Source organism: Eriocheir sinensis, chromosome 66 (assembly GCF_024679095.1).
Source record: "Eriocheir sinensis breed Jianghai 21 chromosome 66, ASM2467909v1, whole genome shotgun sequence".
In the NCBI taxonomy this organism is placed as follows: domain Eukaryota; kingdom Metazoa; phylum Arthropoda; class Malacostraca; order Decapoda; family Varunidae; genus Eriocheir; species Eriocheir sinensis.
The window spans coordinates 7878681-7901680 of record NC_066574.1 but is presented as its reverse complement, the minus strand read 5'-3'; the positions used below and the strand labels follow the sequence as shown (position 1 = coordinate 7901680).

The 23000-nt window shown below is 42.2% G+C and overlaps 1 protein-coding gene and 1 long non-coding RNA gene across 3 annotated transcripts; one reads left to right on the top strand and one right to left on the bottom strand.

Moving 5' to 3' along the window:
• Positions 1-18356, top strand: LOC126987826 (multivesicular body subunit 12B-like). Of its 2 annotated transcripts, none has more exons than XM_050845222.1 (7): positions 1-136; positions 3334-3450; positions 6291-6483; positions 6910-7144; positions 7521-7783; positions 8614-8726; positions 11122-18356. In XM_050845222.1, the coding sequence occupies exons 2-7, from the start codon at positions 3346-3348 to the stop codon at positions 11176-11178; spliced, it is 966 nt and encodes a 321-aa protein (XP_050701179.1). In that variant the 5' UTR covers positions 1-136; positions 3334-3345; the 3' UTR covers positions 11179-18356. The 2 variants fall into 2 exon arrangements, with proteins under 2 accessions (XP_050701179.1, XP_050701180.1); XM_050845223.1 differs by lacking the exon at positions 1-136 and adding an exon at positions 463-628.
• Positions 7704-15042, bottom strand: LOC126987827 (uncharacterized). The gene is made up of 3 exons (XR_007741235.1): positions 14941-15042; positions 8226-8348; positions 7704-7852 (listed from the first exon to the last, which is right to left on the bottom strand). It is a non-coding gene; the product is annotated as an uncharacterized LOC126987827 (long non-coding RNA).
• Positions 18357-23000: the final 4644 nt, after the last annotated feature.

The following is a 23000-nucleotide window of genomic DNA, read 5'->3' as shown; positions in this document are numbered from 1 at the left end:
GGTTGTCAGACAGTCCAAATTAAGCCATAAAAAAGGATAAAATACGGTACAGTCCTAGGAGGGAGATGGTATAGGTGGACCCTGGACTCTTCAACCTTGGCCTCCAGCTCCTGAGGCTCGCCAAGTATTTCCTAGTGTGAGTCATTAATGGGCTTTATTACCCCCTAACACACTCATCATAATATCCCGTGTTGTATTCCCGGTCCATCAAGTACAGTCAAGGCGAGGGTCCACGTCTGGGGAGCTGGGGAGCCTTCATGAATAAGTTATCACCCTTTATACTTTACATTTGCTTGCTTTTCCTATATTATTTTGACTCTTGTTTCCTGTTTATTACTTATTTATTGTCTCGGGGGTTCCTCGGGGTGAGTCATGGCGGCAGGGGTCATTAAGAGGATATTACACATTACACGATTCCGCTTATCTTAGTCATGGTGAGGGAGAGCGGTGATTGGCTGCCCTCACCCTTCCCTCACCCTCGCCCTCACCCCTCTCACCCTCACCCGTGCCTTGCCCTCACACACTGGCGGCGCTCAGAAGGCGGGGCTCCCTCATTACGTTATCAGATACACAGTTGTCAGTCACAGGCGCATGAAACAAGGATACTGCTGTAGTGATAAGAGAGTGGGTATGTTTCCAAGAGTATGTCTGTCACACTGCAGAGGACACCTGTGTGCTACATGAAGTACTTTGTGCACATAGAACACACTGGCTTGTTTGTTGCTTTGCTGTCACAAGTCACTCATTTGTGAGGCGTTGTTTACTTTTATGTATGGGCTGTTAGGAACATTTCGTGTGATTTATATTCCATTTATTGCATTTTGACAGCCGGGCACAGGTCAGGTTAGGTTGGGCGTTTATTTTTGCTAGGTCATGATGTTAGTTTAGATTGTTTGGTTAGATTAGTTAAGTTTGTTTATGATAATTACATGTAATACGCTTCGCCCTGCACCACCTCTCAGGACAACACCCTGGGCGAGTAGGGTCTTTTAGGATGCCACAGCCCTTCAACAACAACAATTGTGTGTTGTCATTGGTGGTCGGTGGTTGGGGCAGCAGCTCAACTCTGGCGGCTGGTTTACCTTCCTCGTGGTCTTGTATGGTCATATTTTTCTCACCTCTGAGCATTCCGTGGATGAAACTTTGATTTCTGGTGTGTTGCTTTTTTTGCTATTGATTTGCATCATATATTTGTTTTGTGAAAATTAGGTATTTGAGAAATGGGGGGAGGGGGTGGGGGAAACAAAAAAAAAGTGATTTGCAAGAGAAATGATCAGCAGATTAATTAAAAGTTGCATCAAAACTACCAGATAAAAATAATTTATCCACCAGTGTGAGATGGACGCACTTCTGGAATTTTTCCAAAGAAGGTGTTCTGTGATACCAGCTTATGACTTGCTCCATTGCTAAGAGTGGCTGCTGCTACAGGTTGGTAGCTTAGGTTTTTCACTGGTAAAACTTTAGAACTACACCAAACTCAAGATGCTGGATCTGGCCGCCACCAAATGCATTCCACATTTTCTTAACCCCTTGACTGTGGGTTTCTCTGCCATAGAGGCAGAGAGAGACCTGGGAGTATATTTTACCAGGCTACCAGTGAAAGTCAAATCCGTGCCAATCGCAGCGGACGGGTTAAACAACTTATCACTGCTAAGGATAGTAACCTATTGCCACTAAAATAGCTCCCTACTGCTATGATATGGTAGTTAACTATTGACGCTTCATTAATTTTTCAAAGCTCAGAAGTTAGTAATTTGTCATGAAAACTTATTAGTGATGGTTAGCATGTAAAATTCTATTAGAATAAAATATTGTTAACCATGGAATTGAAATTGTGTCCCTGAATAATGGTACTGTGCGAAATTGATAATTTTTCATAGATTTGCATTAAAATTACCTATGTCCTAATGTACTGTTACATTACTGACATTATTTTCAGACTCAGAAGACTGTGTTAATTTTATTTTCAAGAAAAGGTCATTGTCAGCACCTTATTGGCTAATCAAACTTCATGTACAGATGATGGCTTTGGCCATCATCGGCCTCTTGAGGTTCAGATGTACGAATGACTGCCAAAACCGTCACGGAAAGAAATATTTAAAAGAAAAAATATTGTAAGGGTTGGCACAAGTTAGGTGATAGGGTGAAGGTGATGGTAGAATGTGATGATGGGGTATGTTAGCCAGCCAGTGGGCCGAGCTTAGCCAGCGAATGACTGTTGGCATGTTGAAAATTAAAATCAATTTGTGTTCATATTTCTGCAGTATCATTGGTCTAATTACAATACATTATACTTCATTGGAAAGGAAGTTTATTCAGCTACATTATTTTGTCAAAGAAATTACTTTTTCTTGAACATTTTTTAGATTTTTTTTTTTTTTAAGTGCACATATATTTTTGGCGAGGACAGTAACTTCTACTCATTTTTAATTTTATTTTGCATATATTGTGTTTTGTAGAGTATGGTACAGTAAGCCTCACAACGAGACCAAACTCACCTCTTTATGATGATCAGTAATTATGCTACAAGCTATGGGGGAATATGGGTGGAGTCGACATCAGTATCTGACCAGTGAAGACGCCGAACTGTCATTCTCTCACTGTCAAGATGGCGGATGCCTGGGTCATGTGGCAGGTGTTAAGTCAGGTCAGCCGTGTCAGGTCCCAGTCCCCCTGGGTTTCCGTGGTGTGGAGTAACCAAAGTAGACTCATTTTTAGTTCAACTATGAAACCATCAACATTGCTAATCAAAGCTGCTGCTAAAACCTATTCACATATGAGGTATTCCTATTCTGGAAAACAGTTTACAGAGAGAAACACTTCTCTGAAAACTGTTGAAATTAGCAATACTATGAATGTTAGTGTTGATTAGTGGTAAATAAACATGTAAGCAAAGAAACATAAGTGAATTAGTGGTGTGATAAACTTGCAAAATCTTGAATTTGGTCTCTGTTTCCATTTAGTATTTACAAAATAATTCTACTGCATCAATAAGTGTACAGTGATAAAAAATAATACCATCATAATGGATAAGACATGGCTTGAAGGGAGTAACTAAGGTGGTGGGCGTGAGCTCTCACCCGGGTATCTGCCAAATTTATGAGTGAAATGACAGTTTGGGAGCTTGCCCTCTTTCCATAGGATAAACAGCCCATGTCGACTCCACCAATTATACCTCCATGCTATAAGCAATAGAACGAATACATCTATGTTATTAGCTGCATACAGTTTTACCTGAAGTCACATGTAAATTTTTTTTTTTTTTTTTTTTTTTTTTCAAACCTCTGACGTGAAAGGATTAAAGGAAAGTATCATTCTTCTTTCTATCCTTAGGTTGGTGAATGAATGATGCGTGACCTGTACAATGCTCTACCACTGCCCGATGACCGACCAATCACATCTGTATGTGTTGTGGAAGAGCTCTCAGGATGCCCCCCAAATTTCACTGCTGTAAGTAGAAGCAAGAGAATGTTTTTTTTTTTCTACAAACATCTTTGGATTGATGATAGAAAAAAATAATTGATGACACTCAAAATGACCCAGTGCTAGATGTATGATCATTTTAATGGTGAGAAATTCCTAAATAGATATTCATATTTATATAGTATGCATTCAATAGTGTTTGATTTTCATGATGTGTCAGGTAGTCGCATTATTATTGAGACTCAGAAAATCTAGTTAGTGCAGTCATTGTAGTGTCTTAAAATGGTCAAATGCAAACATGTCCATTTTCCATTGAATTATTATCAGCTACATGACCTTAGAGCTGCAAAACATGGCTATGGCAAGCCAGCTATGGGCAGGTAAATTGTGTCAGCGTAATTTACTTGATTATTGTTTGAGCAATTAATGTTATAAACAGGACTCCACAGCAACAACCTAGGTGTCTGAAGGTAAGGTAAAGGTAAAGTTGGGAGCATATGCTATAACTACACATGATGGCAGTACTCATGTCTGTCCCCTTGGAGCCTGTGGTGGGTATGAACCCATTAACCCGACACAGGACCAGGGTAACATCTGAATTACCACAGTTCACTTTCCTCAGGTTTCCCCAGGTACCCATTTATTGATTATCCTGAAAGAAAGGATGAACAGCTGGGTGGACTGCATGCTGCCTGCCCAGACTGGGATTTGAACCCAGGCCTCCAGTTTTGTAGTTTGGGATGCTAACCACTGTTCTGTGGTTCTTCGGATGCATCATGTATTTTACCTTCACCATAGATATTTCCCACCATTATTAATTCTGTAGTAGCTAACTATAATGGGAGTAAGGTTTATGTGTTACTTCTTAAAAAGAGATTCTTGCCTTGTCTTGAATAATGATGTATCAGGATCTGCTGCCTGTCAGACTGCCAGTTTCAGGTTAGCTTTTCCAGTTTGTCTCCATAACCATATACTACTTTAGATTCATGGCTTGACACCCGAGTGCCTGCTACATGCCAGTGCATACCATACTACCTGTCTTTAGTGTCCTGTACCTAGTCTATTTGGAGAATGGAGATTGGATTCACTACTAATCTCACAGGGTTCAGGTCAGAATAGTGCTTTGGAATGTTAAGCCATCATCCATCCCCCTTTTCCCTGGCTAACTGATACACCACAAGTTCACTGATAGCATCATGGTATGTAAAAGTAATAGGAATTTTACTTCCATACGGTTTTCCACCAATAACTTGATACCATAATAATGAGCAGTACTACCTTTACCTACTGTGGATTTGTACCATACCCTAATTTCATACTATATATATTATACTGCATTTTCTACATGCAACTGCAGGTTATATCTAAGCTCTTTCATTAAGCAAAGATCAGCATATGTTGAGCTACATGGTTAAGGTTTTGTCAGAACTTTTGCTGCTGTATATCAGAGGTTGTTATGAAATACTGGACAGCAGTTGCATTGGTTAATGTGCCTAGCTACAAATCTGCGGGCCCAGGCTCGAATCCCGACCTAGGCAATCGGTGTGCAGCTCATCCAGCTGTTCATCCTCCCTTTCAGGCTGGTCAGTGAATGGGTACTTGGGAAAAGCTGGGGAAAGTAAACTGTTGTAACCCAGATGTCACACTTGCTCTGTGTCTCGGGGTGGCGGGTTCTTACCCACCACAGTCTTAAAGCCCAATGCAACAGAGACGAACATCGAGCCATGTGCAACTATGGCATATCCCCCATCTTTACCTAATTGTCAGGTATCAGTTATCCACCATCAGGTAACATTGGCCAGACATGCTAGCCTTTGCATGTGTGGCTGTCTTAAGAGGGCATCTGATTCTGTCTGAATTTGTCAGGTGGGTTCATTGTGAGGGTGCCAAAAGCATTTTTCAGGAAGGGATTATCACTGGCATGCATGACTTGCCACAAGACTAGGCAAGTGTTGCATCACTAACTTAACCCTCTCACGCACGATGACTCGTTTCGCGTCATCAAAGGGTAAAAGGTCCTGGCGCACGATGACGTGAAACGTGTCATAGAAGATAAAAAAATTGATTAAAAATTAAGTTTTCAGTGAGAGTGCGTCAAATTTGGTAGCGTCATTTGTTGGGATAAGTTTCTTAATGGTAACATATGGCAACCTTTTTAAGGAGCGTAGATGAGGAGCTTTGAGCGATTTTTATTTGTTAGCCTTCCGTTGTTAACCTTCTGCTTTGAAACACATATTTGGCTAAAAAAGTTGGCCCACAAAATTTCGAGCTAGCGAGTGGGAAAGAGTTGGTACTTCGGATTTATTGTCTACAATACTCTATATGGAGACTTGAAATAAGTTTGTATTGCTTATATATATATTTTCCTCTATTTTTATTTGCGCATGTTCTAGTACAAATCTTTATGAAGCCATTGATACCAACTTTATTGGGGTACGATATATCTGTGAGGGTAGAATACGTCCAGGAATGTAGAGTATCGCGGTGGCAAAAAAAGGCTGGTCGGGCCTGAGGGTGAGTGGAACAGAAACTTATTGGAAACTTACGGTGCGCGAGAGGGTTAAGATCCCCATAATTTAATTAACTACAAGTGATTTTTGCTTTGTGTCCATCATTACTCAAGTAAAATACCCTGGTAACTTCCTCAGATCATGTCAGCATCACTTGTGTCTTCCTATCATAGGTTGTGGCATGGGAAGGGAGAAATAGGATGAAGATTATCCCTGGGCTAAATTTCAGCTGCTGAAAAAATGGTAAACTAGACAAACTGTTATGATAAGTAGTTAGCATCATCTCTCCATCCTATAGAGTTCAGTTTGTAGTTTTTGTGGGTATGTTTCACTGACTTTAATCTTCACTCTCCACAGGTGTCCAAGACCCACGACCAAGACATAGATGCAGACCTGTACAAGGATGGGTTCTTCCGGCGGGTGACAAGGTACCTGTGCCACAGCAAGGTGGATGGCTACATGGGCTATGTGGTGGAGCAGCTGGCCATTGTCAACGACAGGGACTCGCGCCCCACAGGATACACCATCGTGGAGCAAACCTTTGACACCAGTAAATATTTGTCTTGATTCCTTTCCTTTCTCAAGTAGATATGAAACCGCCCTCTTGGATTTTTGATGAGGACACAAATTCCTCTCTATATCAGAATGAAGTAAGTGTTCGGCTTGTTTCAAAACAAAAATAGGAAAAAAAATTAATTATCAAGACTCGCAGCCTTTTCATCTTCAGTAAAATTAGTGTTCCTAGGCTGAAATCCTCCAAGTCCATGAGAAGTATAAGTTTTGTTTAGCTTTTACCAGAATCTGCTGGACAGGAGAAGAAAATATAATGTAAATGAGTTTTATTCTGCATGTTTGTTACTATTTTTCCTCCATGGAAGTCACTGCAATACTGTAAAAGTAGATAAAAATGTGGCTGTATGAAAATAAAGTTCACACCTAGAAAATTTCCTATTTTATATTTTGATATTATTTGCAGGTCAGAAAGCCTTCAAAAAGAAGCAGCTTTGCTTCAAGCAGGTGCCTCAGAGCATGGCATCACAAACCATCACCGACATAATCATCCTCAGCCGCTCCAAGATGGCTCCGGAGGGCTTCTCCCTTGTGGGCGAGATGAATGGCTTGTGCATCTGTGTCAAGTGTGGCCCAGCACCAGCCTCCAGTAGCTACAATAAACCCGGGGGGCAGCCAGCCTCTTCCTCACTTCCTTACGGGTAAGCAATCCTTTTGTTCTGTTCACAATTAGTTACAGTAGGATCACCTAATGTGAGTGATTGTTGCATGCAAATTGCCTAATATGCAATGGGATATTACAGTGTATTTGGTCCTTTGTGTGACATTTGATACATGTTTGTAGGACACTTTAAGCATCAGCAGGGATTCTGATGACAAGCGAACTGCTCTAGACACTTGGCCACTTGAAGAATTGTCTCTGAAGGATGAAAAGTATAGAGCTGCACCAACTTTTTATTCAGCATTTACCTCATATGTACATGGTTAGATTATAATCATTATTTTTTTCTCTTTCAGGGAATAAATGAATTACATATATGTTAATGATTAAGCTGCAAATTCACCCCATTTTTGCAGGATGGATCCCCGGGGAGGAGGGAGCACGGGGGGTGGTGGTGGTGGTGGGGGAGGAGGGAGAATCTACCCTGGTCTGATGCCAGCCAGGCCAGCACCAGAGCTGCCTCCACCCATCGGCAGTTCAGGCCCTGGTCGGCCCCAGGGTCTTCCTCCCCCACTACCTCCTCGGGTCCTGAGGCATCCCGCCCCTCACTCCCCTTCTCCTACCCACCACGCAACAGCCCACACAGATACCAGCACCCTCTATGGCCCAGGACAGTCAGGTGGGTGCCTTGATGCTTATTTGGTTCTTGCAGTCTTTGCTTTGTCACTTATCTTGAGTCCATTGCAATCTGGTAAGAGACAGACATTTTATTTCTTCACCTTTTGTATATGATCATGGTTAGAGGGATCAACTTTAGCAGAAACGTGAAGGGCATTGCAAGAAGTTGTGTGGTGGTGGAGTAGAAGAGTTAGACTGGGGTATCAACAAGAGATCGAACTTAAAATCTTAAATAGTGGAAATGGTCTCATCAGGAGAAGCAGAAGAGGAGTAGTGGGTAACAAAGGCAAAGGTCTAAGGAATCCAAGAAAACTGGGAAGAAGCAAAGTCTGCAATGGTAGGTGCAGTGTTGTCAGTTACTTACATTATAACAATTAGTTTTTATTTTTGTACCCACCCCATATCATATATTTACTATAACATTTAACATAATATAATATAACCTTCGGTCAATGAGATGGAGAAAGGCGCAGCCTCCTCGACACAAGGGGTGGGGCTTCTGGGTCACCTTGGTGTATGCCGAGTATAGGCAGTGGCTGGCTCACATTCCATAGGTATGGCACTCACTGTAGGAACAGAAGGAGGCAGATGATACATGCAGGGAGGGGAAAAATTACGTAAAAGGGGAAAGTTCAAGCAAAATTTGTCAGATAAGAGACAGGAGCCCTAGGCTGGGGAGGAGACCATACAGTCGTAGCATTGGGCACTTATCCCTGGTCCTGAAGCCCCCACAACAACTATGGGTGTTTTTAAGAGAATTTATTTCCCTTCTTAAGGACACTGTACATAAGTATAATGTGCCTGTAATAATAGTTGTGTTCTATTTTACAGCTCTGTTTGGGGTGCCGTTTGTGCTCAATAAGAAGTATGTAAAGTCTGGTGACAGTAGCTCTGCCCATATCCCAACCTTCAGTAAAAAGAGCAGACAACAGATTGAGGATGAGGTAAGGGTGTATTCATTTGCAGTTTTTAAATATGTGCATGTGATGGGCATGAGATATGGAAAAAACGTAAAAGGACAAATGCCACGAGGATCCCTTTGGGTTGTCACTAAAGTGTCTGCCTCTCATCTCTGGGACCCGGGTTTGAGTCCCAGGCTGAATGTTTGGAAAATTTTTTTATTCTTTTGCCATTTGTTAGTATCAGAGTATCGGTATTGTCTGAAAAGTGAGTATCAATATCGGCCAACATCGTGGTATCGGCACATCTCTACAATATAGGGTTCTGTCTCATAGGACTAAAGCTGTCCTGAGGATAGACAAGGAGAGGTATGTCAGGAGTCTTCCTGAGGAAGTCAAGGGCCATCTCAATGCAAGTGACCTCCAACCTGCTTACCGAGGCCTGAAGCTTCACTCCAAGCTTTCCTCTCAGGTGACCACTATCTGAACAGCAGATGGCTACCTTTTGTCGAACATGGATAGGCAAAAGGCTCATCGGGCTGAGTACTGTGAACAGTTGTACATGGCTGACCTCCATGGGGAGCTTCCAGCTTCTGGGTTGCAGGTGGCGGATGCTGATCCTTCCATTGACGAGGTCAAGAGAGACTGTGGCAAAAAGTTGAGTGGGAAGGCAGCTGGTATTTTTAATATCATTACGGAGCTGCTCAGAGCTGGAGGTGAGGCCATGATCTGCAGGTTGCATGCAGTCTTGACTGCCTTATGGCAATCTGTTACCATTTCTCCTGGAAGAAGGGGCTGGTCGCCCCTATCTGAAAAAGGGAAAGGGGTTGCCAGGACTGCAACAACTACCGTGGTATTATGCTGCTCAGTGTGCCAGGCAAGGTCCTTGCCCATCTCTTGCTGATGCAGATTTGCAATGAGCTACTGAAGCTGCAGAGACCTGAGCAGTTCGGGATCATGCCTGGTAAGTCGACAACTAACTGTATCCTAGCGGTTTGCGTACTGGTGGGGTGCTGAAGTGAGTTTCAACAGGGGATGCTTGCAGCCTATGTTGATCTCAAGAAGGCATTTGATACAGTGCATTGTGAGGCACTCCTGCAACTCTGTGGGATTAGTGCAAGGACTATTGGTTTGCTTACTGTCCTGTTTCTGGGAACAAAAGTGCTGTCCTGTGTCCTTGCCTCATCACTTCTCAACATTTGTGTGGACTGGCTACTAGGCAGAGTTGTGAATTAATCACTGTGGAGCGTCTGTTGGCAATACCAAGGTTGACCTTGTCTTTGCCGATGGTTCAGTAATCTTTGTAGAGTCGCTGGAGGTTCTGGTGATGGGTCTCAAGGTACTGTGTAAGGAGGTGGAGACCTTGGGACTTCAGGTCCTTTGGGCCAAGATCAAGGTACACATGTTTGGAGGCTTGCTGAATGAAACAGCACAGTTTGTCCATGTGTGTGGTGAGGACATTGATATCTTGGGAAATTTCACATATCTTGGTTGGTAGCATAGTTCAAAAGAATGTCAGGTCTCGTCAGGAAGTCTTGTGGTGGATATGCTTGACTCATGGTATGCTGGACTTGCTCAGCATGTATATATGACATTGTCAATACCTGTGCAGAAGGACAAAGATCTGCATCTTTAAATCACTAGTGCTCTCTGTCTCACTCTATGGCCGTGAGACATGGACACTAAATAGTGTCTTGGAGAGGCAGATTCATTCCTTTCGTACAAAATGCCTATGCAGAATCATTGGATATCACAGAAATGGCCATGTGTCAAACCGACAATTACTTCATGAGACGTCTATTACCTGCATAGTCCTTCAATACCAACTCTGGCTATACAGGCACGTGGCATGGTACCCTGAAGCCAAACCTGCTCACTGGGTTGTTTCTGCAAGAGACAACCCTGAGTGGAGGATGTCAAGAGGATGCTCACAGAGTTAGTAGCTTGAGCAAGGCAATATGTCTTGGTGCGAGGCACTTGGAATGAGAATGGGGCCTGCATGGAGACTTGCCCAAAGGAATCCCCCAGTTTGGTGTTGTAGGGTGGGTGAGGTGACACCCCCCCAGCGTATGCCCCCATTGATTAATGATTGACATACACCACCAAGGTGAGATTAGGTGAATCTTTTAACTTTTAACATTATGTGAGGTAGCAGAAGACAAAGTGAGGAATTCTATTCCTAGCTGGGTTACTTTGACTTTTCTTTGTGTGGCTATTATTACTATTAATCTTATTACTGTTGTTGTTTTTACTTGCTCAGCAATTTGTGTTTGCTGTAAACTTTATGCAAACCAGCATACAATGTTTCCTTTCCTAGATTTGCATATGCAAAGAATAATGAATAAGCAACTAAATTGAAACCCTCCATACCTCCAGGGATTTCTATGCTAGGAAATAGCAGCATGTGTCTGTTCTTATATGAAGTAATTTGTTGTTGCAGTTCTACTACAGCTTCACACTGGAACAAGACATTGTGCAACGACCTACCGCTACCTGAGGCGCCTCCTTCCTACTTCCTTCTGCAGCCTGCACTAGTTCTCCACAACGTACACCACTTTGCTGCTCCGTTATTGGTGAAATACTCTCACTTTTTACAGTACTTCTTAAAATGAGCCAGTGCATCAGTGGCAAATTTCTTAGGATCATTTTTATTTTTAATTGATTAATGATTAAAAAGCAATGTCAGTCAATCCCATCTATCCTTATTGCTTTTATTTAATCATATAGTTAATTTTGCTGCGTTTCAGTGTGAAGCTTATCCTTGTTCGGCTAGTAACACTTGTGTCCCTGTCTGCTGCACCAGTGTTAGGCTCGTGTAGCCTCACATATTGTTGCCAAAAAGCACTTCACAAAGGGACATGAATGAGAAATAGCTGAGAACAGATTTTCAGTCAAGATTAAGCTCTTCTGTTTTTATTAGCATCATTATAAAATGGTGTGTGTATTTGATACCGAAAATACGGTGGAGCTGTGATTGTGCCAGACTGATTAGCGCACCCTTTAAGTATGACTGGTGTAGTTGATTCTGGCTCATGTGACACGCAGGTGAATGAAGATTACTAGCATTGAGACTGCCAAATGTATAGGAAGGTAATTGTGCCATGTTAAGGCCATTTCTTTGTTTTAGTTTATGGGAAGCCATACCACAGCTTGAAATTAGTGCCTAAGCATTGTGCAAGAAGCTTGCTTTTTGTGGCACATTTGATTTAGTATTATTATTTATAACTGGTAGGTCAGGTTGCATTTACCACCATTTGGGGCATCTTATTTTCTTGGTGGCAACTTTCACTAATAAAATGATAGTAAGCTGTACATTTATATGCTTTTCTATCTAGGTGTGTCCAGAGGAAAGAGACCTGACAGACAGTGTGATTCAGGTTGTTGTTGTGCCAAACACAACATGAGAATTAATCTTCATTGTAATACGTCAAGCCTTCCTAACTTCAAGAATTTAGTGCTTTTTATTCCTTACTGTAAAAAAAATAGCCAGTTTACCTCTTGTAGGGCGGTCAAATCACAGAATGTCTACGTTTCTTTCCTTTCATTTTAAATCATAAGCCAGTGCAGGGCAGCAGCTCCGCTTTGTTTCGCCACTGCACATATTCCGTGATTAAGTTGGCCATTTTCACAATTGCAAGACCCTCAGGAAGGAGCAATATCATATATCTTAAATAAAGATGATAGGTTGAAGCTGGATGTATCAGACACAGAGTTTGTGAAAGGAGTGTTTAATGTTGCAGTAGTAGGAAAAGTAAGGACGAGAGACAAGTAAATTTAAAGGGAATGGGAGGAAGAAACTGGCAAGGGAGAGATTGAATGACCCTGGTAGAGATGTAGTTGTGGAGTAGATGTTGTGGATATGCAATTCAGCGTGGGAGCAGATTGAAGTACTGGAAAACAGGAGACAGGCCATCTTTGTGCCACTGTGCAAAGGAAAGGCTAATAGGGACTGTAACAGCTATTGGGAAAGAATTTACTCAGTGGGGGTTTTAGGGAAGGGAGGGGATGTGTGGATCAAATTTTTTCAGCTGTAAAGTTCCTGGAGAAGGATTGGAAGCTTTTTGTTTCTTTGATGAACCTGGAAATGAGCTGTATGAGATGTGCACTTCGTGTGTCAGGATGGGATAAAATTAATTAAATGTATATACGAGAGGTGTGCTGTGGGTGCAACTGTGGAGTGGCTGAATGGATAAAGTGTGGTGCCCTAAGAGGGTTTGGGTGATGAGAATGGCTTTGTGAAGAGAGTATTTGAGAGTGTCAGGGGAAGACTACTAGTGAAATGGATCAATACAGTGGATGAGTATTGCATAGAAAGAGGTGACAGGGAAGGGATTAAATGGGCTGCAAGGGGTTGCTGGAACAGGGAAAGTTGGAGGAGCTTGTGTGGCCACCCTCTTCAGGAAAGTTACTGTAAAGGAACAGGGCATAGGAGATATAAATAGTAAATTAGTAGTCATAGGTTTCATATTTGTATGCATGTAAACTGACATTATACTTGATCTGGTGACTATTCCAGTTTTGTTTAAACATTTGGTTTTGTAGAAACTTTGGGGTAACTAAAAAGATAATTTGGGAAGCTGTAAAAATCTGTTCTGCACGTTATGTCATTGTAGCTTAGGTTCCTGCTTTGCAGTGCAGGAGGAGCACAAAGGAAAATGATCAAAATATGCAATAGGAATAAATTGTCAGAATTTTGTATGAAGTCAAGGGCTGAACTAACATATTTTAGTTCTCATAATTCCATGCACTATTAAAGTAATTCAGTTTTTGTCAAAACAGGATCATGTCCATTCCTTGCTTGGTAAGACCAACAGATATAAATGTTTCATTCTTATCATTGACCTCCAACTAACTAAATGCTCTAGTTCACAATGAGTATCAAGAAATTGGACATGGAAAAAGTCAGCTGTAACATGAAGAGACTGAGGGGAATCTTTAGCAAGGCCGCCTTGTATATTGTCTCTGAAGGAAGTAGTGCAATCCTACCTCTGCAAGAAAGAGTGGTTATAATAGTAGAGTTTTATTTGAAATATTAATGAAATTTTTAAAGATAATGGAAAATGCAAGCAGGTGACTGTACTACAAAACCATAGTTCCTTTTTATACGTTCCCTTTTCACTAGACCAGCATCATCTCTAAACTTTTCCTATCCTGTAATCATCAGCCCTGTCAGCCGATCTTCATTGTGATCTCTCAGTCACCTCATACCTTTTTTTCACATGTATTCTAGGCAGCAACAACCCTGTTCCTCCAGTACAGGATTAATTGCTGTACAGGCTTTAACTTTTCATTGTGTCACTGGAGACTAGTTACTCCAATGCACATTAATATAATTTGATGGGGGAGCCACACACCATACTAGAGATAACAGTAAGCTTGCAGTGATAGGTCAATACATAATCGCAAACTGGGTTGCATTAAGTTTTAAGACCATTCTTCTGGTAGTGTGCCTCCTTCAAACATTGCTGGGCTGCTTTACAATAGTAGGCAGTCACTCCCCAAGTAGTGCAGTTCATACTAACATCAGGGGCTTACTGTGAAGTTAGTGGGGCAGCTGCTGTTCTACTTGTCTATTTACCATAACATTAAGGTCTTGTCTTACATTTGTTGCCAATTACTTGCATACAAATATATAACAATGATGGGTGAAATATATAACAATGATGGGTGAAATATATAACAATGATGGGTGATGTAAGTGCATTCGTACATCATATTATGTTTGTGAAACGTGAAACTGATGATTCAAATTAGAATGCCTTTGTTTGAGACTAATGTGACATGTAGTCCTCATCCTTGCCCTGATGGCCATACCTTTCTCTCCTGATAAAGATTTTCTGCAGTTATATTTTGACTACTATTAAGATTTACAATGTATTATTTGTAAACAATACTGAAGGCTTGTCAGGTTACAAATACTTAACTGATAGGATACCATAGAAACTCAACATTACAAAGAATTATATGAACTATTCAACTTGTATATTGGACCTTTAGGTCATTTTGCAGCACAGAAACTAGAAAGCTAGGCACTAATGAACAAAGTCTATCTGTGCAAAACAATACCATAAAAGACTGGACTATGGACAGTTTTCCTCAGCTTTTGTTAAATGAAAAAAAAAAGCATGAAAGTTTATACTAATTTTCACTGTGTGTGTGTGTGTGTGTGTGTGTGTGTGTGTGTGTGCATGTATATTACTTCCAGCACCATCCTATTCTCAGAGCACTATCAAAATCCACTGAATGTTTGGTGATTTACCTGCACTGGTAGGAGCTCCTCATGCACATCCACCCTTTAGGTTGGTGACTATCGTTCCTGCCTGTAGTTCTGGGGTGGCGTCATGACGCATGCCTGAGATCAAGCTGTGTAATGACCGATTCCTTGTTGTGGTGTGATGTGTTTTATTTGACACTTATGGTATGTGTGCAAGAATGAGTGAAATGAATGCATTTCAATTATATGTATTAACTACTTAAAAGGGAAATGTGCATAAGGAAATTAAAGAAAAAAAATGAGTTATATTTGTTTATATAGAAAAGGCATTTTAGTTATTCTCCTATTATAATATCTACTATTTCTGATAGGGAACCTTTAACAAAGGTGCCATTTATGTGGCTCAGTCATAGTGATAAAAGGAAATTTATCAAACTGTTTAAAAGTTACATTATGGTGCTTGTATTTATTATTATTATTATTATTATTATTATTATTATTATTATTATTATTATCAATGCCATTTTTAATTTAATTTCTGCTAAGTACTCCCACTGCTTGAACCACAGGCAAAATGTGCAATCCACTGTATGCTGCATCTTGGCAATTTTCACTCCATACCCCGTGATGGTGCCAACGTTTTACCGGTTGTGGAACTAATGTTAGGTCTCAAAATAATTCAGCTTTATCTCTGTTCCATTTTCACTAAGAGAAGCAGCTCTGGGACAAGCAAAATTGTAATTATGGAAAGTGATGCTTGAGAATATGCAGAACTGTATGATGCCTTTGAACATCAACTTTCCAAGCCTGTCAGCAACCAATAATATCCCAGCATTTCATGTTCATCTGCATTGCAGGGTGTGCTTGCCAGCTTGTACATATCTTTCTAATTATTACTCTTGCTAAGAAAAATCTGCTTTGGAAAGCTGAGCAGAGATACAAAAGTAACTATTGTCAAAATAATGTATATGAATCTTTATTTAGACAAGAGTTCATTGTAATAACAAATCTGAATTTCCTAGTTACAGTTTTCATGATAACAATACAACTAGAGGTTGTATGTACAAACTGATGGACATATCCAAGATGCAAGTTTGTTAGAGATTCACTGCAGCTTATACCAATCCCAAGAAGGACTCCTGCAAAGACTATTGACCCAATGACTGGCTGGTACTCCGCAATTAAGAAATGTAAAATGTGGGGAGGATCTCCACCTTAGTGTTGACATTTATGAACTGGGTACTTGGTCATTATAGAGCATCTGTTGGCATCATCAGGGTCACCAATCTTGTTCTGCCAACTATCCTGTAATCTTTGCCGAGTTGATGGAGGTTCTTGTGATGGCTCTCAAAGCAGTTTATGGGAAAGCAAAGCCACTGGGGGACTTTAGCTAAAACTAAGGTCCATATGTTTGAAGACTTGTGGAAAGAAACTGTACAAGCTACTTGTGTATGTGGAGTTTACATACCTTAGTAGTGTAGTGCACAAAAGTGGTGGGTTAGGTGGGTGTTATGGACTCGATCAGCATGTCTATGACGACAGCTGGTACACCTGCACATAAAGACAAAGATTTGGATAGTTTAAGTCACTTGTTCCTGTTTTTGGTACATTGTTTGATACATGGACACTGAACAGTGGTATGCAGAAGCAAATTGATGCCTTTGGTGATGAGTTCCTTTGCAGAATTGTGGTTCATCCCTGAAGTGACATGTCAGACCAACGAATACTCACGGGGCTGTTAAAACTATGGGCATTTCCCCAGTCAGTCACATCCTTAAGAGACCGTACTAAGTGAAGGAAAGTAAGGGGATGCTGACAAAGCTCATGACTAAAGAAAGTTCATCAATCCTTGCCTGGGTAATGAAGGTAACATTTATGGGGGAGTGGGAAAATTCACTGAAGGCATGTGGTTAAGATCATCTGCAGTGGTGTTATTCTTGTCAATAATTCCACTTTGTTTCAGTTAAGAACATTTTTATATTTATGGTATGAATTGTTTGTAGTAAGGTCATGATGTGAGGTGTGAGGTCAGTACCCCCACCCTCCAGAGTGCAACTACTGCCATGAGTGTGTGATTCCGAGTTTCCTGCAGGGAGGGTTTGAATTAACAGTATTACTGCTGCTCAATGTAAAAGTCATACCTTTGCTCCTTTATTATGTCCATTTAAAGCATTAAAGAGCTAAGCTTTAATAAAGAATATCAATAATGTGTAATAAATTCATATTTTGAATTGACTGAGATTCAGTTACAGCATATGAACATTTAAGAATCATGCACTGCCAGCTCATAACTTCAGTTTAAGGATTTTTTCCCATTCCACCAAACTATTGTGTATCAGTAAATGCACCCTTGCCAACTTCCTGTTGCTCTGGTACCCAGCCAGCCTATCATTGAGATGATCAAGTGTGAGGATTATTTTTTGTAATAAGCTTTGAAATTTATTAGTTAACATGTTGAAGTTCTCTGTTCTGAGGATTGTTTTATGCAGGTTGCTTAAAATAGGAAACTGGTAATCAGAGATGTTACTTTTTTCCTGATATCCTGGTGTAAAGTACCTTGGAAAGCTGCTTGCAGTGAATAATTACATTTGTGCAACCAGCTTTCATATGTGGGTTCAATGGTTAACACTGGAAAGGCTGGGAAAGTGGCCTACATGGGAGGGTTAATATTTAGGGATACCGTGCAAATGCAGTGTGTTGAGGAGTGAGTGTCTCCCCTTGTAAAAAACTCCTTGTGAGATGAGAGTAAGATTTTACATCCATTGAATATAGTACCATACAAGGGGTTGTAGGAATCACGAGATAACAAATGCACATATACTCTATTAATTTTGTTAGGTGCCCATTATTCATGTGCCTGTTGACTAAATATAGAATATTTAACAACTTTTGTAGACTGACCTCCTCAGTTGATGGAATAAAACACAATGCTGAACCACTAAGGAACTACAGAGTTTAGTTCTTATCACACCAAGGATGATTTTCAGCTAATACTCAAGTGTTCTTTTTGTTTTGCATGATCCGAGGTAACAACATCTATAGGCTGGTCAGGGGCCTTAGTGGTGACTGCATTGGGGGCCTGTCTTTCCCTGGGCTGAGGGGGAGTTTGTTCGTTTGCACTGTTATTAAATGTTTCCTGTTCATCCCCTTCACTCCAAAGGTAGTCATTCAGTACTATTCCCCTACACTCACTGTCACCCATCTGTGCTCCATCATGTCCTCCTCTGCTCATCCTCACTCTTTTCTCATCTGTCCCATTTATATTTATCATCCAAATCCAGCCCTTTGGTGTATCTTAACTCCCCACCCTCTACCTTCCTAGTCCTCCAATAATGTATAGTTGTTATATTTTATCATGTAACATGTGAATAATTAAAGTATAAGCAATCTTTTCAGAATGAAACATTTATTATAATGTAAGGCATGTACATAAATTGTAAATAAAATAAGATATAAAAACATTACTATGTTATTTCCCAACTTGCATTTTACACATTTTTCCTATTTACATTAAATTAAACAAGAGTAAATGAAGATTTTGAGGGGAAGCTAACTTAAATATGCAGTAAAAAGTGTGTTGAAAAGCAATTAAATAGTGGGTACAAGGACATGGTGTTTTGTGCAGCCAATGACTGAACAGGAGGGGAAGCAATAATGACATTTCTGGGAATGGAAGCTGGCAGTTGTTGTCCACAGGGACATGGAGATAGAGAGTGGAAGACAGTGGAGTGGTTGAGTGTACCTGGTCCCTGGTGGAAGCAGTGTGATGACTGAAATGCTGATTTATGAGGGTGATGAAGTAGTGGAATGGATTTTTATGATATATAAACTAGCTTTGAAAAGAGGTAATGACATGGGGTTGGATGGAAGCAAAAGCTGCCCTCTACTCTTAGGGGATTCCTTCAAGGATTATTGACCTGATGACTGGCCGTTACTCTAGGACTGAGTGCGAGTGCTGTAAACTGTGGGGGGGTTTCAGTTTCTTCCCCGTTAATTTAGGAGGGAGGCAAAGGTGCATCCCTGGTCCATCACTTTTCAACACTTGCACGGACAGGTATAAGGCAGAGTTGCTGCAGAGCAACTGTCAGCTTCAAGGTCACTGACCTTGTTTTTGCTGATGAAACTGAACTTCTCACAGAATCAGTGGAGGTCCTGGTGATGGCTCTCAAAGTGCTGCATGAGGAGGTGAAGCCTCTGGGACTGAAGGTCTCCTGGGCCAAAACCAAGGTCCAGTCGTTTGGAAGCTTGCTGGATGACACAGTTCAGTCTGTTCATGTATGTGGTGAGGATGTTGAGGTCACAAAAAGTTTCACATGCCTTGGAAGTGTAGTGCATAACAATGGTGGGTCGCAGGCACTTGAAGGATTGGCCTGGCCCACGGTGTTATGGATTTGCTCAACACGAATATATGGCACTGTCAATATCTATGCAGGTGGGCAAAGATTCAAACCTTTATCACATGCTCTGTGTCTTACTGTGTAGCACTGAGATGTGGACACGGGAGTGTTGATGCTTTTGGTACCACGTGCAAATTAGTAAGAATAACCGCCCTGTGTCCCGGGGCAATGGGTTCTCACCCACCACAGGCTGAAGGGCCAATGAAATAGATGAACACCGCGGCCACGCGCACCTCATCGATGTAGTCTGTTGTCTGCTTATAAGCGTGTTATCATTCATACCATTCCATCTTGATAAACTATATGGCCTCCTCGCCGCGTCACTTCTGCACAGATTTACTTGTTGAAACAGAAGCAGTTTTAATTCTCGCCACCTTCCATGGATGAAGATGTTGACCACTGCACGTAACTATCATGAAAAAGACTATTCCGAGACGGTGGTTTGTTTGGCCACTTTTCTTTATTCCTGTTCTTAATTAATAATTTCTCGTTTTGGGTCTATAACAGCTGCTCTTTAAACTTTTTTTCTACCACGCCACCTCTAGGAATGGACCCTTCCCTCCGCGCCCCACTTGCATCTGAAGGTAAAATTCGCTCCTAGACTTATTTAAAGACTTTAGAAAACTAAATTTTATAAAGGCATTCATGCCTTTTTTTCCCCATAAACTTCGCAATAGTATAGTTAATACCGAACGCTCCAACAACAGAAATTCCAACTTTTCCTCCTAAGCTCGCATCCCCCTCAAAATTCTTAACGCCCCCAGCTTAAACCCACTGGTCTATAGCCATGCTGGCCCGTTTCTGGCTTCCGTTAAATGCCTAGCAACCTCGTGTGTTTCTCCTGTTATGAAACTGAGAACAGTGCACCAAGTCCTCACCTCACCTGAAGGCAAAAACTGCTCCCCGGATTCAGAGAGGAATCGTCAGCAGGCAGCCACCAGCAGGCACGGCCGTGCTGCTCACGCTGGCGTCTGACTGTTACTGAGTCGCCGGCCGCCGGTGCGAGTGGCTGAAGCTGAACCTGAAACTTGAACCACCGAATACAGCAGCGGGAAGTCTCAAGACAAACAAATAAATGCATCAACCATTGCCTTTCAAGTTTACATTTCACATTGTGCAGCGAAATCTTCCACTGTACTCACCTTTTTAGTGTATAGTGTAGTCTACATTGTGAAGGGCTTCGAACACGCTACACAGGATCGAAAAAAGTTCCGAACTCCTCATCAGTCCTACGAGAAGAAACCCCGCACGCAAGCCCTTGTAGGGACTGGAATGTTGAAATAAACCAAACGATGCATTATAAGGATTATGTAACTACTGGGCTCGGCACCTGTCAAGTTAGATACCGCCTTTAGCAGGAGAAGCGAGTGATGATAACGAGTCCACCTCTGTGATTATGAAACTACCTTATGAATGTCTCCCTTATTAAAGCCCTTCATCCATTTATAAACCTCGATCATGTATCCACGCACCCCTCGCCTTTCTAGAGAATGCAAGTTAAACTGTTTGAGTCTTCCCTCGTGTGGCAAGTTTCTCAATCCCTGAATCATCTTAGTCATCCTCCTCTGCACCGATTCAAACATTTTGATATCCATTCTATAGTAAGGTAATGGGACTGGTGGATAAGGGAAGGGTTGGTAATGGGACTGGTGGATAGGGGAAGGGTTGGTAATGGGACTGGTGGATAGGGGAAGGATTGGTAATGGGACAGGTGGATAGGGGAAGGATTGGTAATGGGACAGGTGGATAGGGGAAGGATTGGTAATGGGACTGGTGGATAGGGGAAGGGTTGGTAATGGGACTGGTGGATAGGGGAAGGATTGGTAATGGGACAGGTGGATAGGGGAAGGGTTGGTAATGGGACTGGTGGATAGGGGAAGGGTTGGTCATGGGACAGGTGGATAGGGGAAGGATTGGTAATGGGACTGGTGGATAGGGGAAGGGTTGGTAATGGGACTGGTGGATAGGGGAAGGATTGGTAATGTGACTGGTGGATAGGGGAAGGTTTGGTAATGGGACAGGTGGATAGGGGAAGGGTTGGTAATGGGACAGGTGGATAGGGGAAGGATTGGTAATGGGACTGGTGGATAGGGGAAGGATTGGTAATGGGACTGGTTGATAGGGGAAGGGTTGGTAATGGGACTGGTGGATAGGGGAAGGGTTGGTAATGGGACTGGTGGATAGGGGAAGGATTGGTAATGGGACTGGTGGATAGGGGAAGGGTTGGTAATGGGACTGGTGGATAGGGAAGGATTGGTAATGGGTCTGGTGGTTAGGTGAAGGGTTGGTAATGGGACTGGTGGATTGGGGAAGGATTGGTAATGGGAATGGTGGATAAGGGAAGGATTTGTAATGGTACAGGTGGATAGGAAAAATGATTCGTAATGGGACTGGTGGATAAGGGAATGTTTTGTAATTGGACAGGTGGATAGGATTAAGGATTAGTAATGGGACTGATTGATAGGGGAGGATTGGAAATGGGACTGGTGGATAGGGGTTGGATTGGTAATGGGAAGGGTGGAAAGGGACAAAGTTGGTAATGGGATTGGTGGAGAGGAGATGGGTTGGTAATTGGACTGGTGGATAGGGTAAGGATTGGTAATGCGACTGGTGGATAGGGGAAGGATTGGTAATGGGACAGGTGGATAGGGGAAGGATTGGTAATGGGACTGGTGGATATGGGAAGTTTTGGTAATGGGACTGGTTTATATGGGAAGGATTGGTAATGGGACAGGTGGATAGGGGAAGGATTGGTGATGGGACTGGTGGATAGGGGAAGGGTTGGTAATGGGACTGGTGGATAGGGGAAGGGTTGGTAATGGGAATGGTGGATAGGGGAAGGATTGGTAATGGGACTGGTGGATAGGGGAAGGGTTGGTAATGGGCCTGGTGGATAGGGGAAGGATTGGTAATGGGACAGGTGGATAGGGGAAGGATTGGTAATGGGACAGGTGGATAGGGAAAGGATTGGTAATGGGACAGGTGGAAAGGGGAAGGGTTGGTAATGGGACTGGTGGATAGGGGAAGGATTGGTAATGGGACAGGTGGATAGGGGAAGGGTTGGTAATGGGACAGGTGGATAGGGGAAGGGTTGGTAATGAGACAGGTGGATAGCGGAAGGATTGGTAATGGGACTGGTGGATAGGGGAAGGATTGGTAATGGGACTGGTGGATAGGGGAAGGATTGTGGAAGGATTGGTAATGGGACTGGTGGATAGGGGAAGGGTTGGTAATGGGACTGGTGGATAGGGGAAGGATTGGTAATGGGACTGGTGGATAGGGGAAGGGCTGGTAATGGGACAGGTGGATAGGCGAAGGGTTGGTAATGGGACTGGTGGATAGGGGAAGGATTGGTAATGGGACAGGTGGATAGGGGAAGGATTGGTAATGGGACAGGTGGATAGGGGAAGGATTGGTAATGGGACTGGTGGATAGGGGAAGGGTTGGTAATGGGACTGGTGGATAGGGGAAGGATTGGTAATGGGACAGGTGGATAGGGGAAGGGTTGGTAATGGGACTGGTGGATAGGGGAAGGATTGGTAATGGGACAGGTGGATAGGGAAAGGATTGGTAATGGGACTGGTGGATAGGGGAAGGGTTGGTAATGGGACAGGTGGATAGGGGAAGGATTGGTAATGGGACAGGTGGATAGGGGAAGGGTTGGTAATGGGACAGGTGGATAGGGGAAGGGTTGGTAATGGGACAGGT

Bases quoted from the DNA above. Each gene is read 5' to 3' on its own strand.
- LOC126987826 (XM_050845222.1), top strand. From the start codon at position 3,346: ATGATGCGTGACCTGTACAATGCTCTACCACTGCCCGATGACCGACCA. The intron at 7,145-7,520 runs GTAAGCAATCCT...CCATTTTTGCAG, and splicing joins TCTTCCTCACTTCCTTACGG to GATGGATCCCCGGGGAGGAG. The intron at 8,727-11,121 runs GTAAGGGTGTAT...TTGTTGTTGCAG, and splicing joins GACAACAGATTGAGGATGAG to TTCTACTACAGCTTCACACT.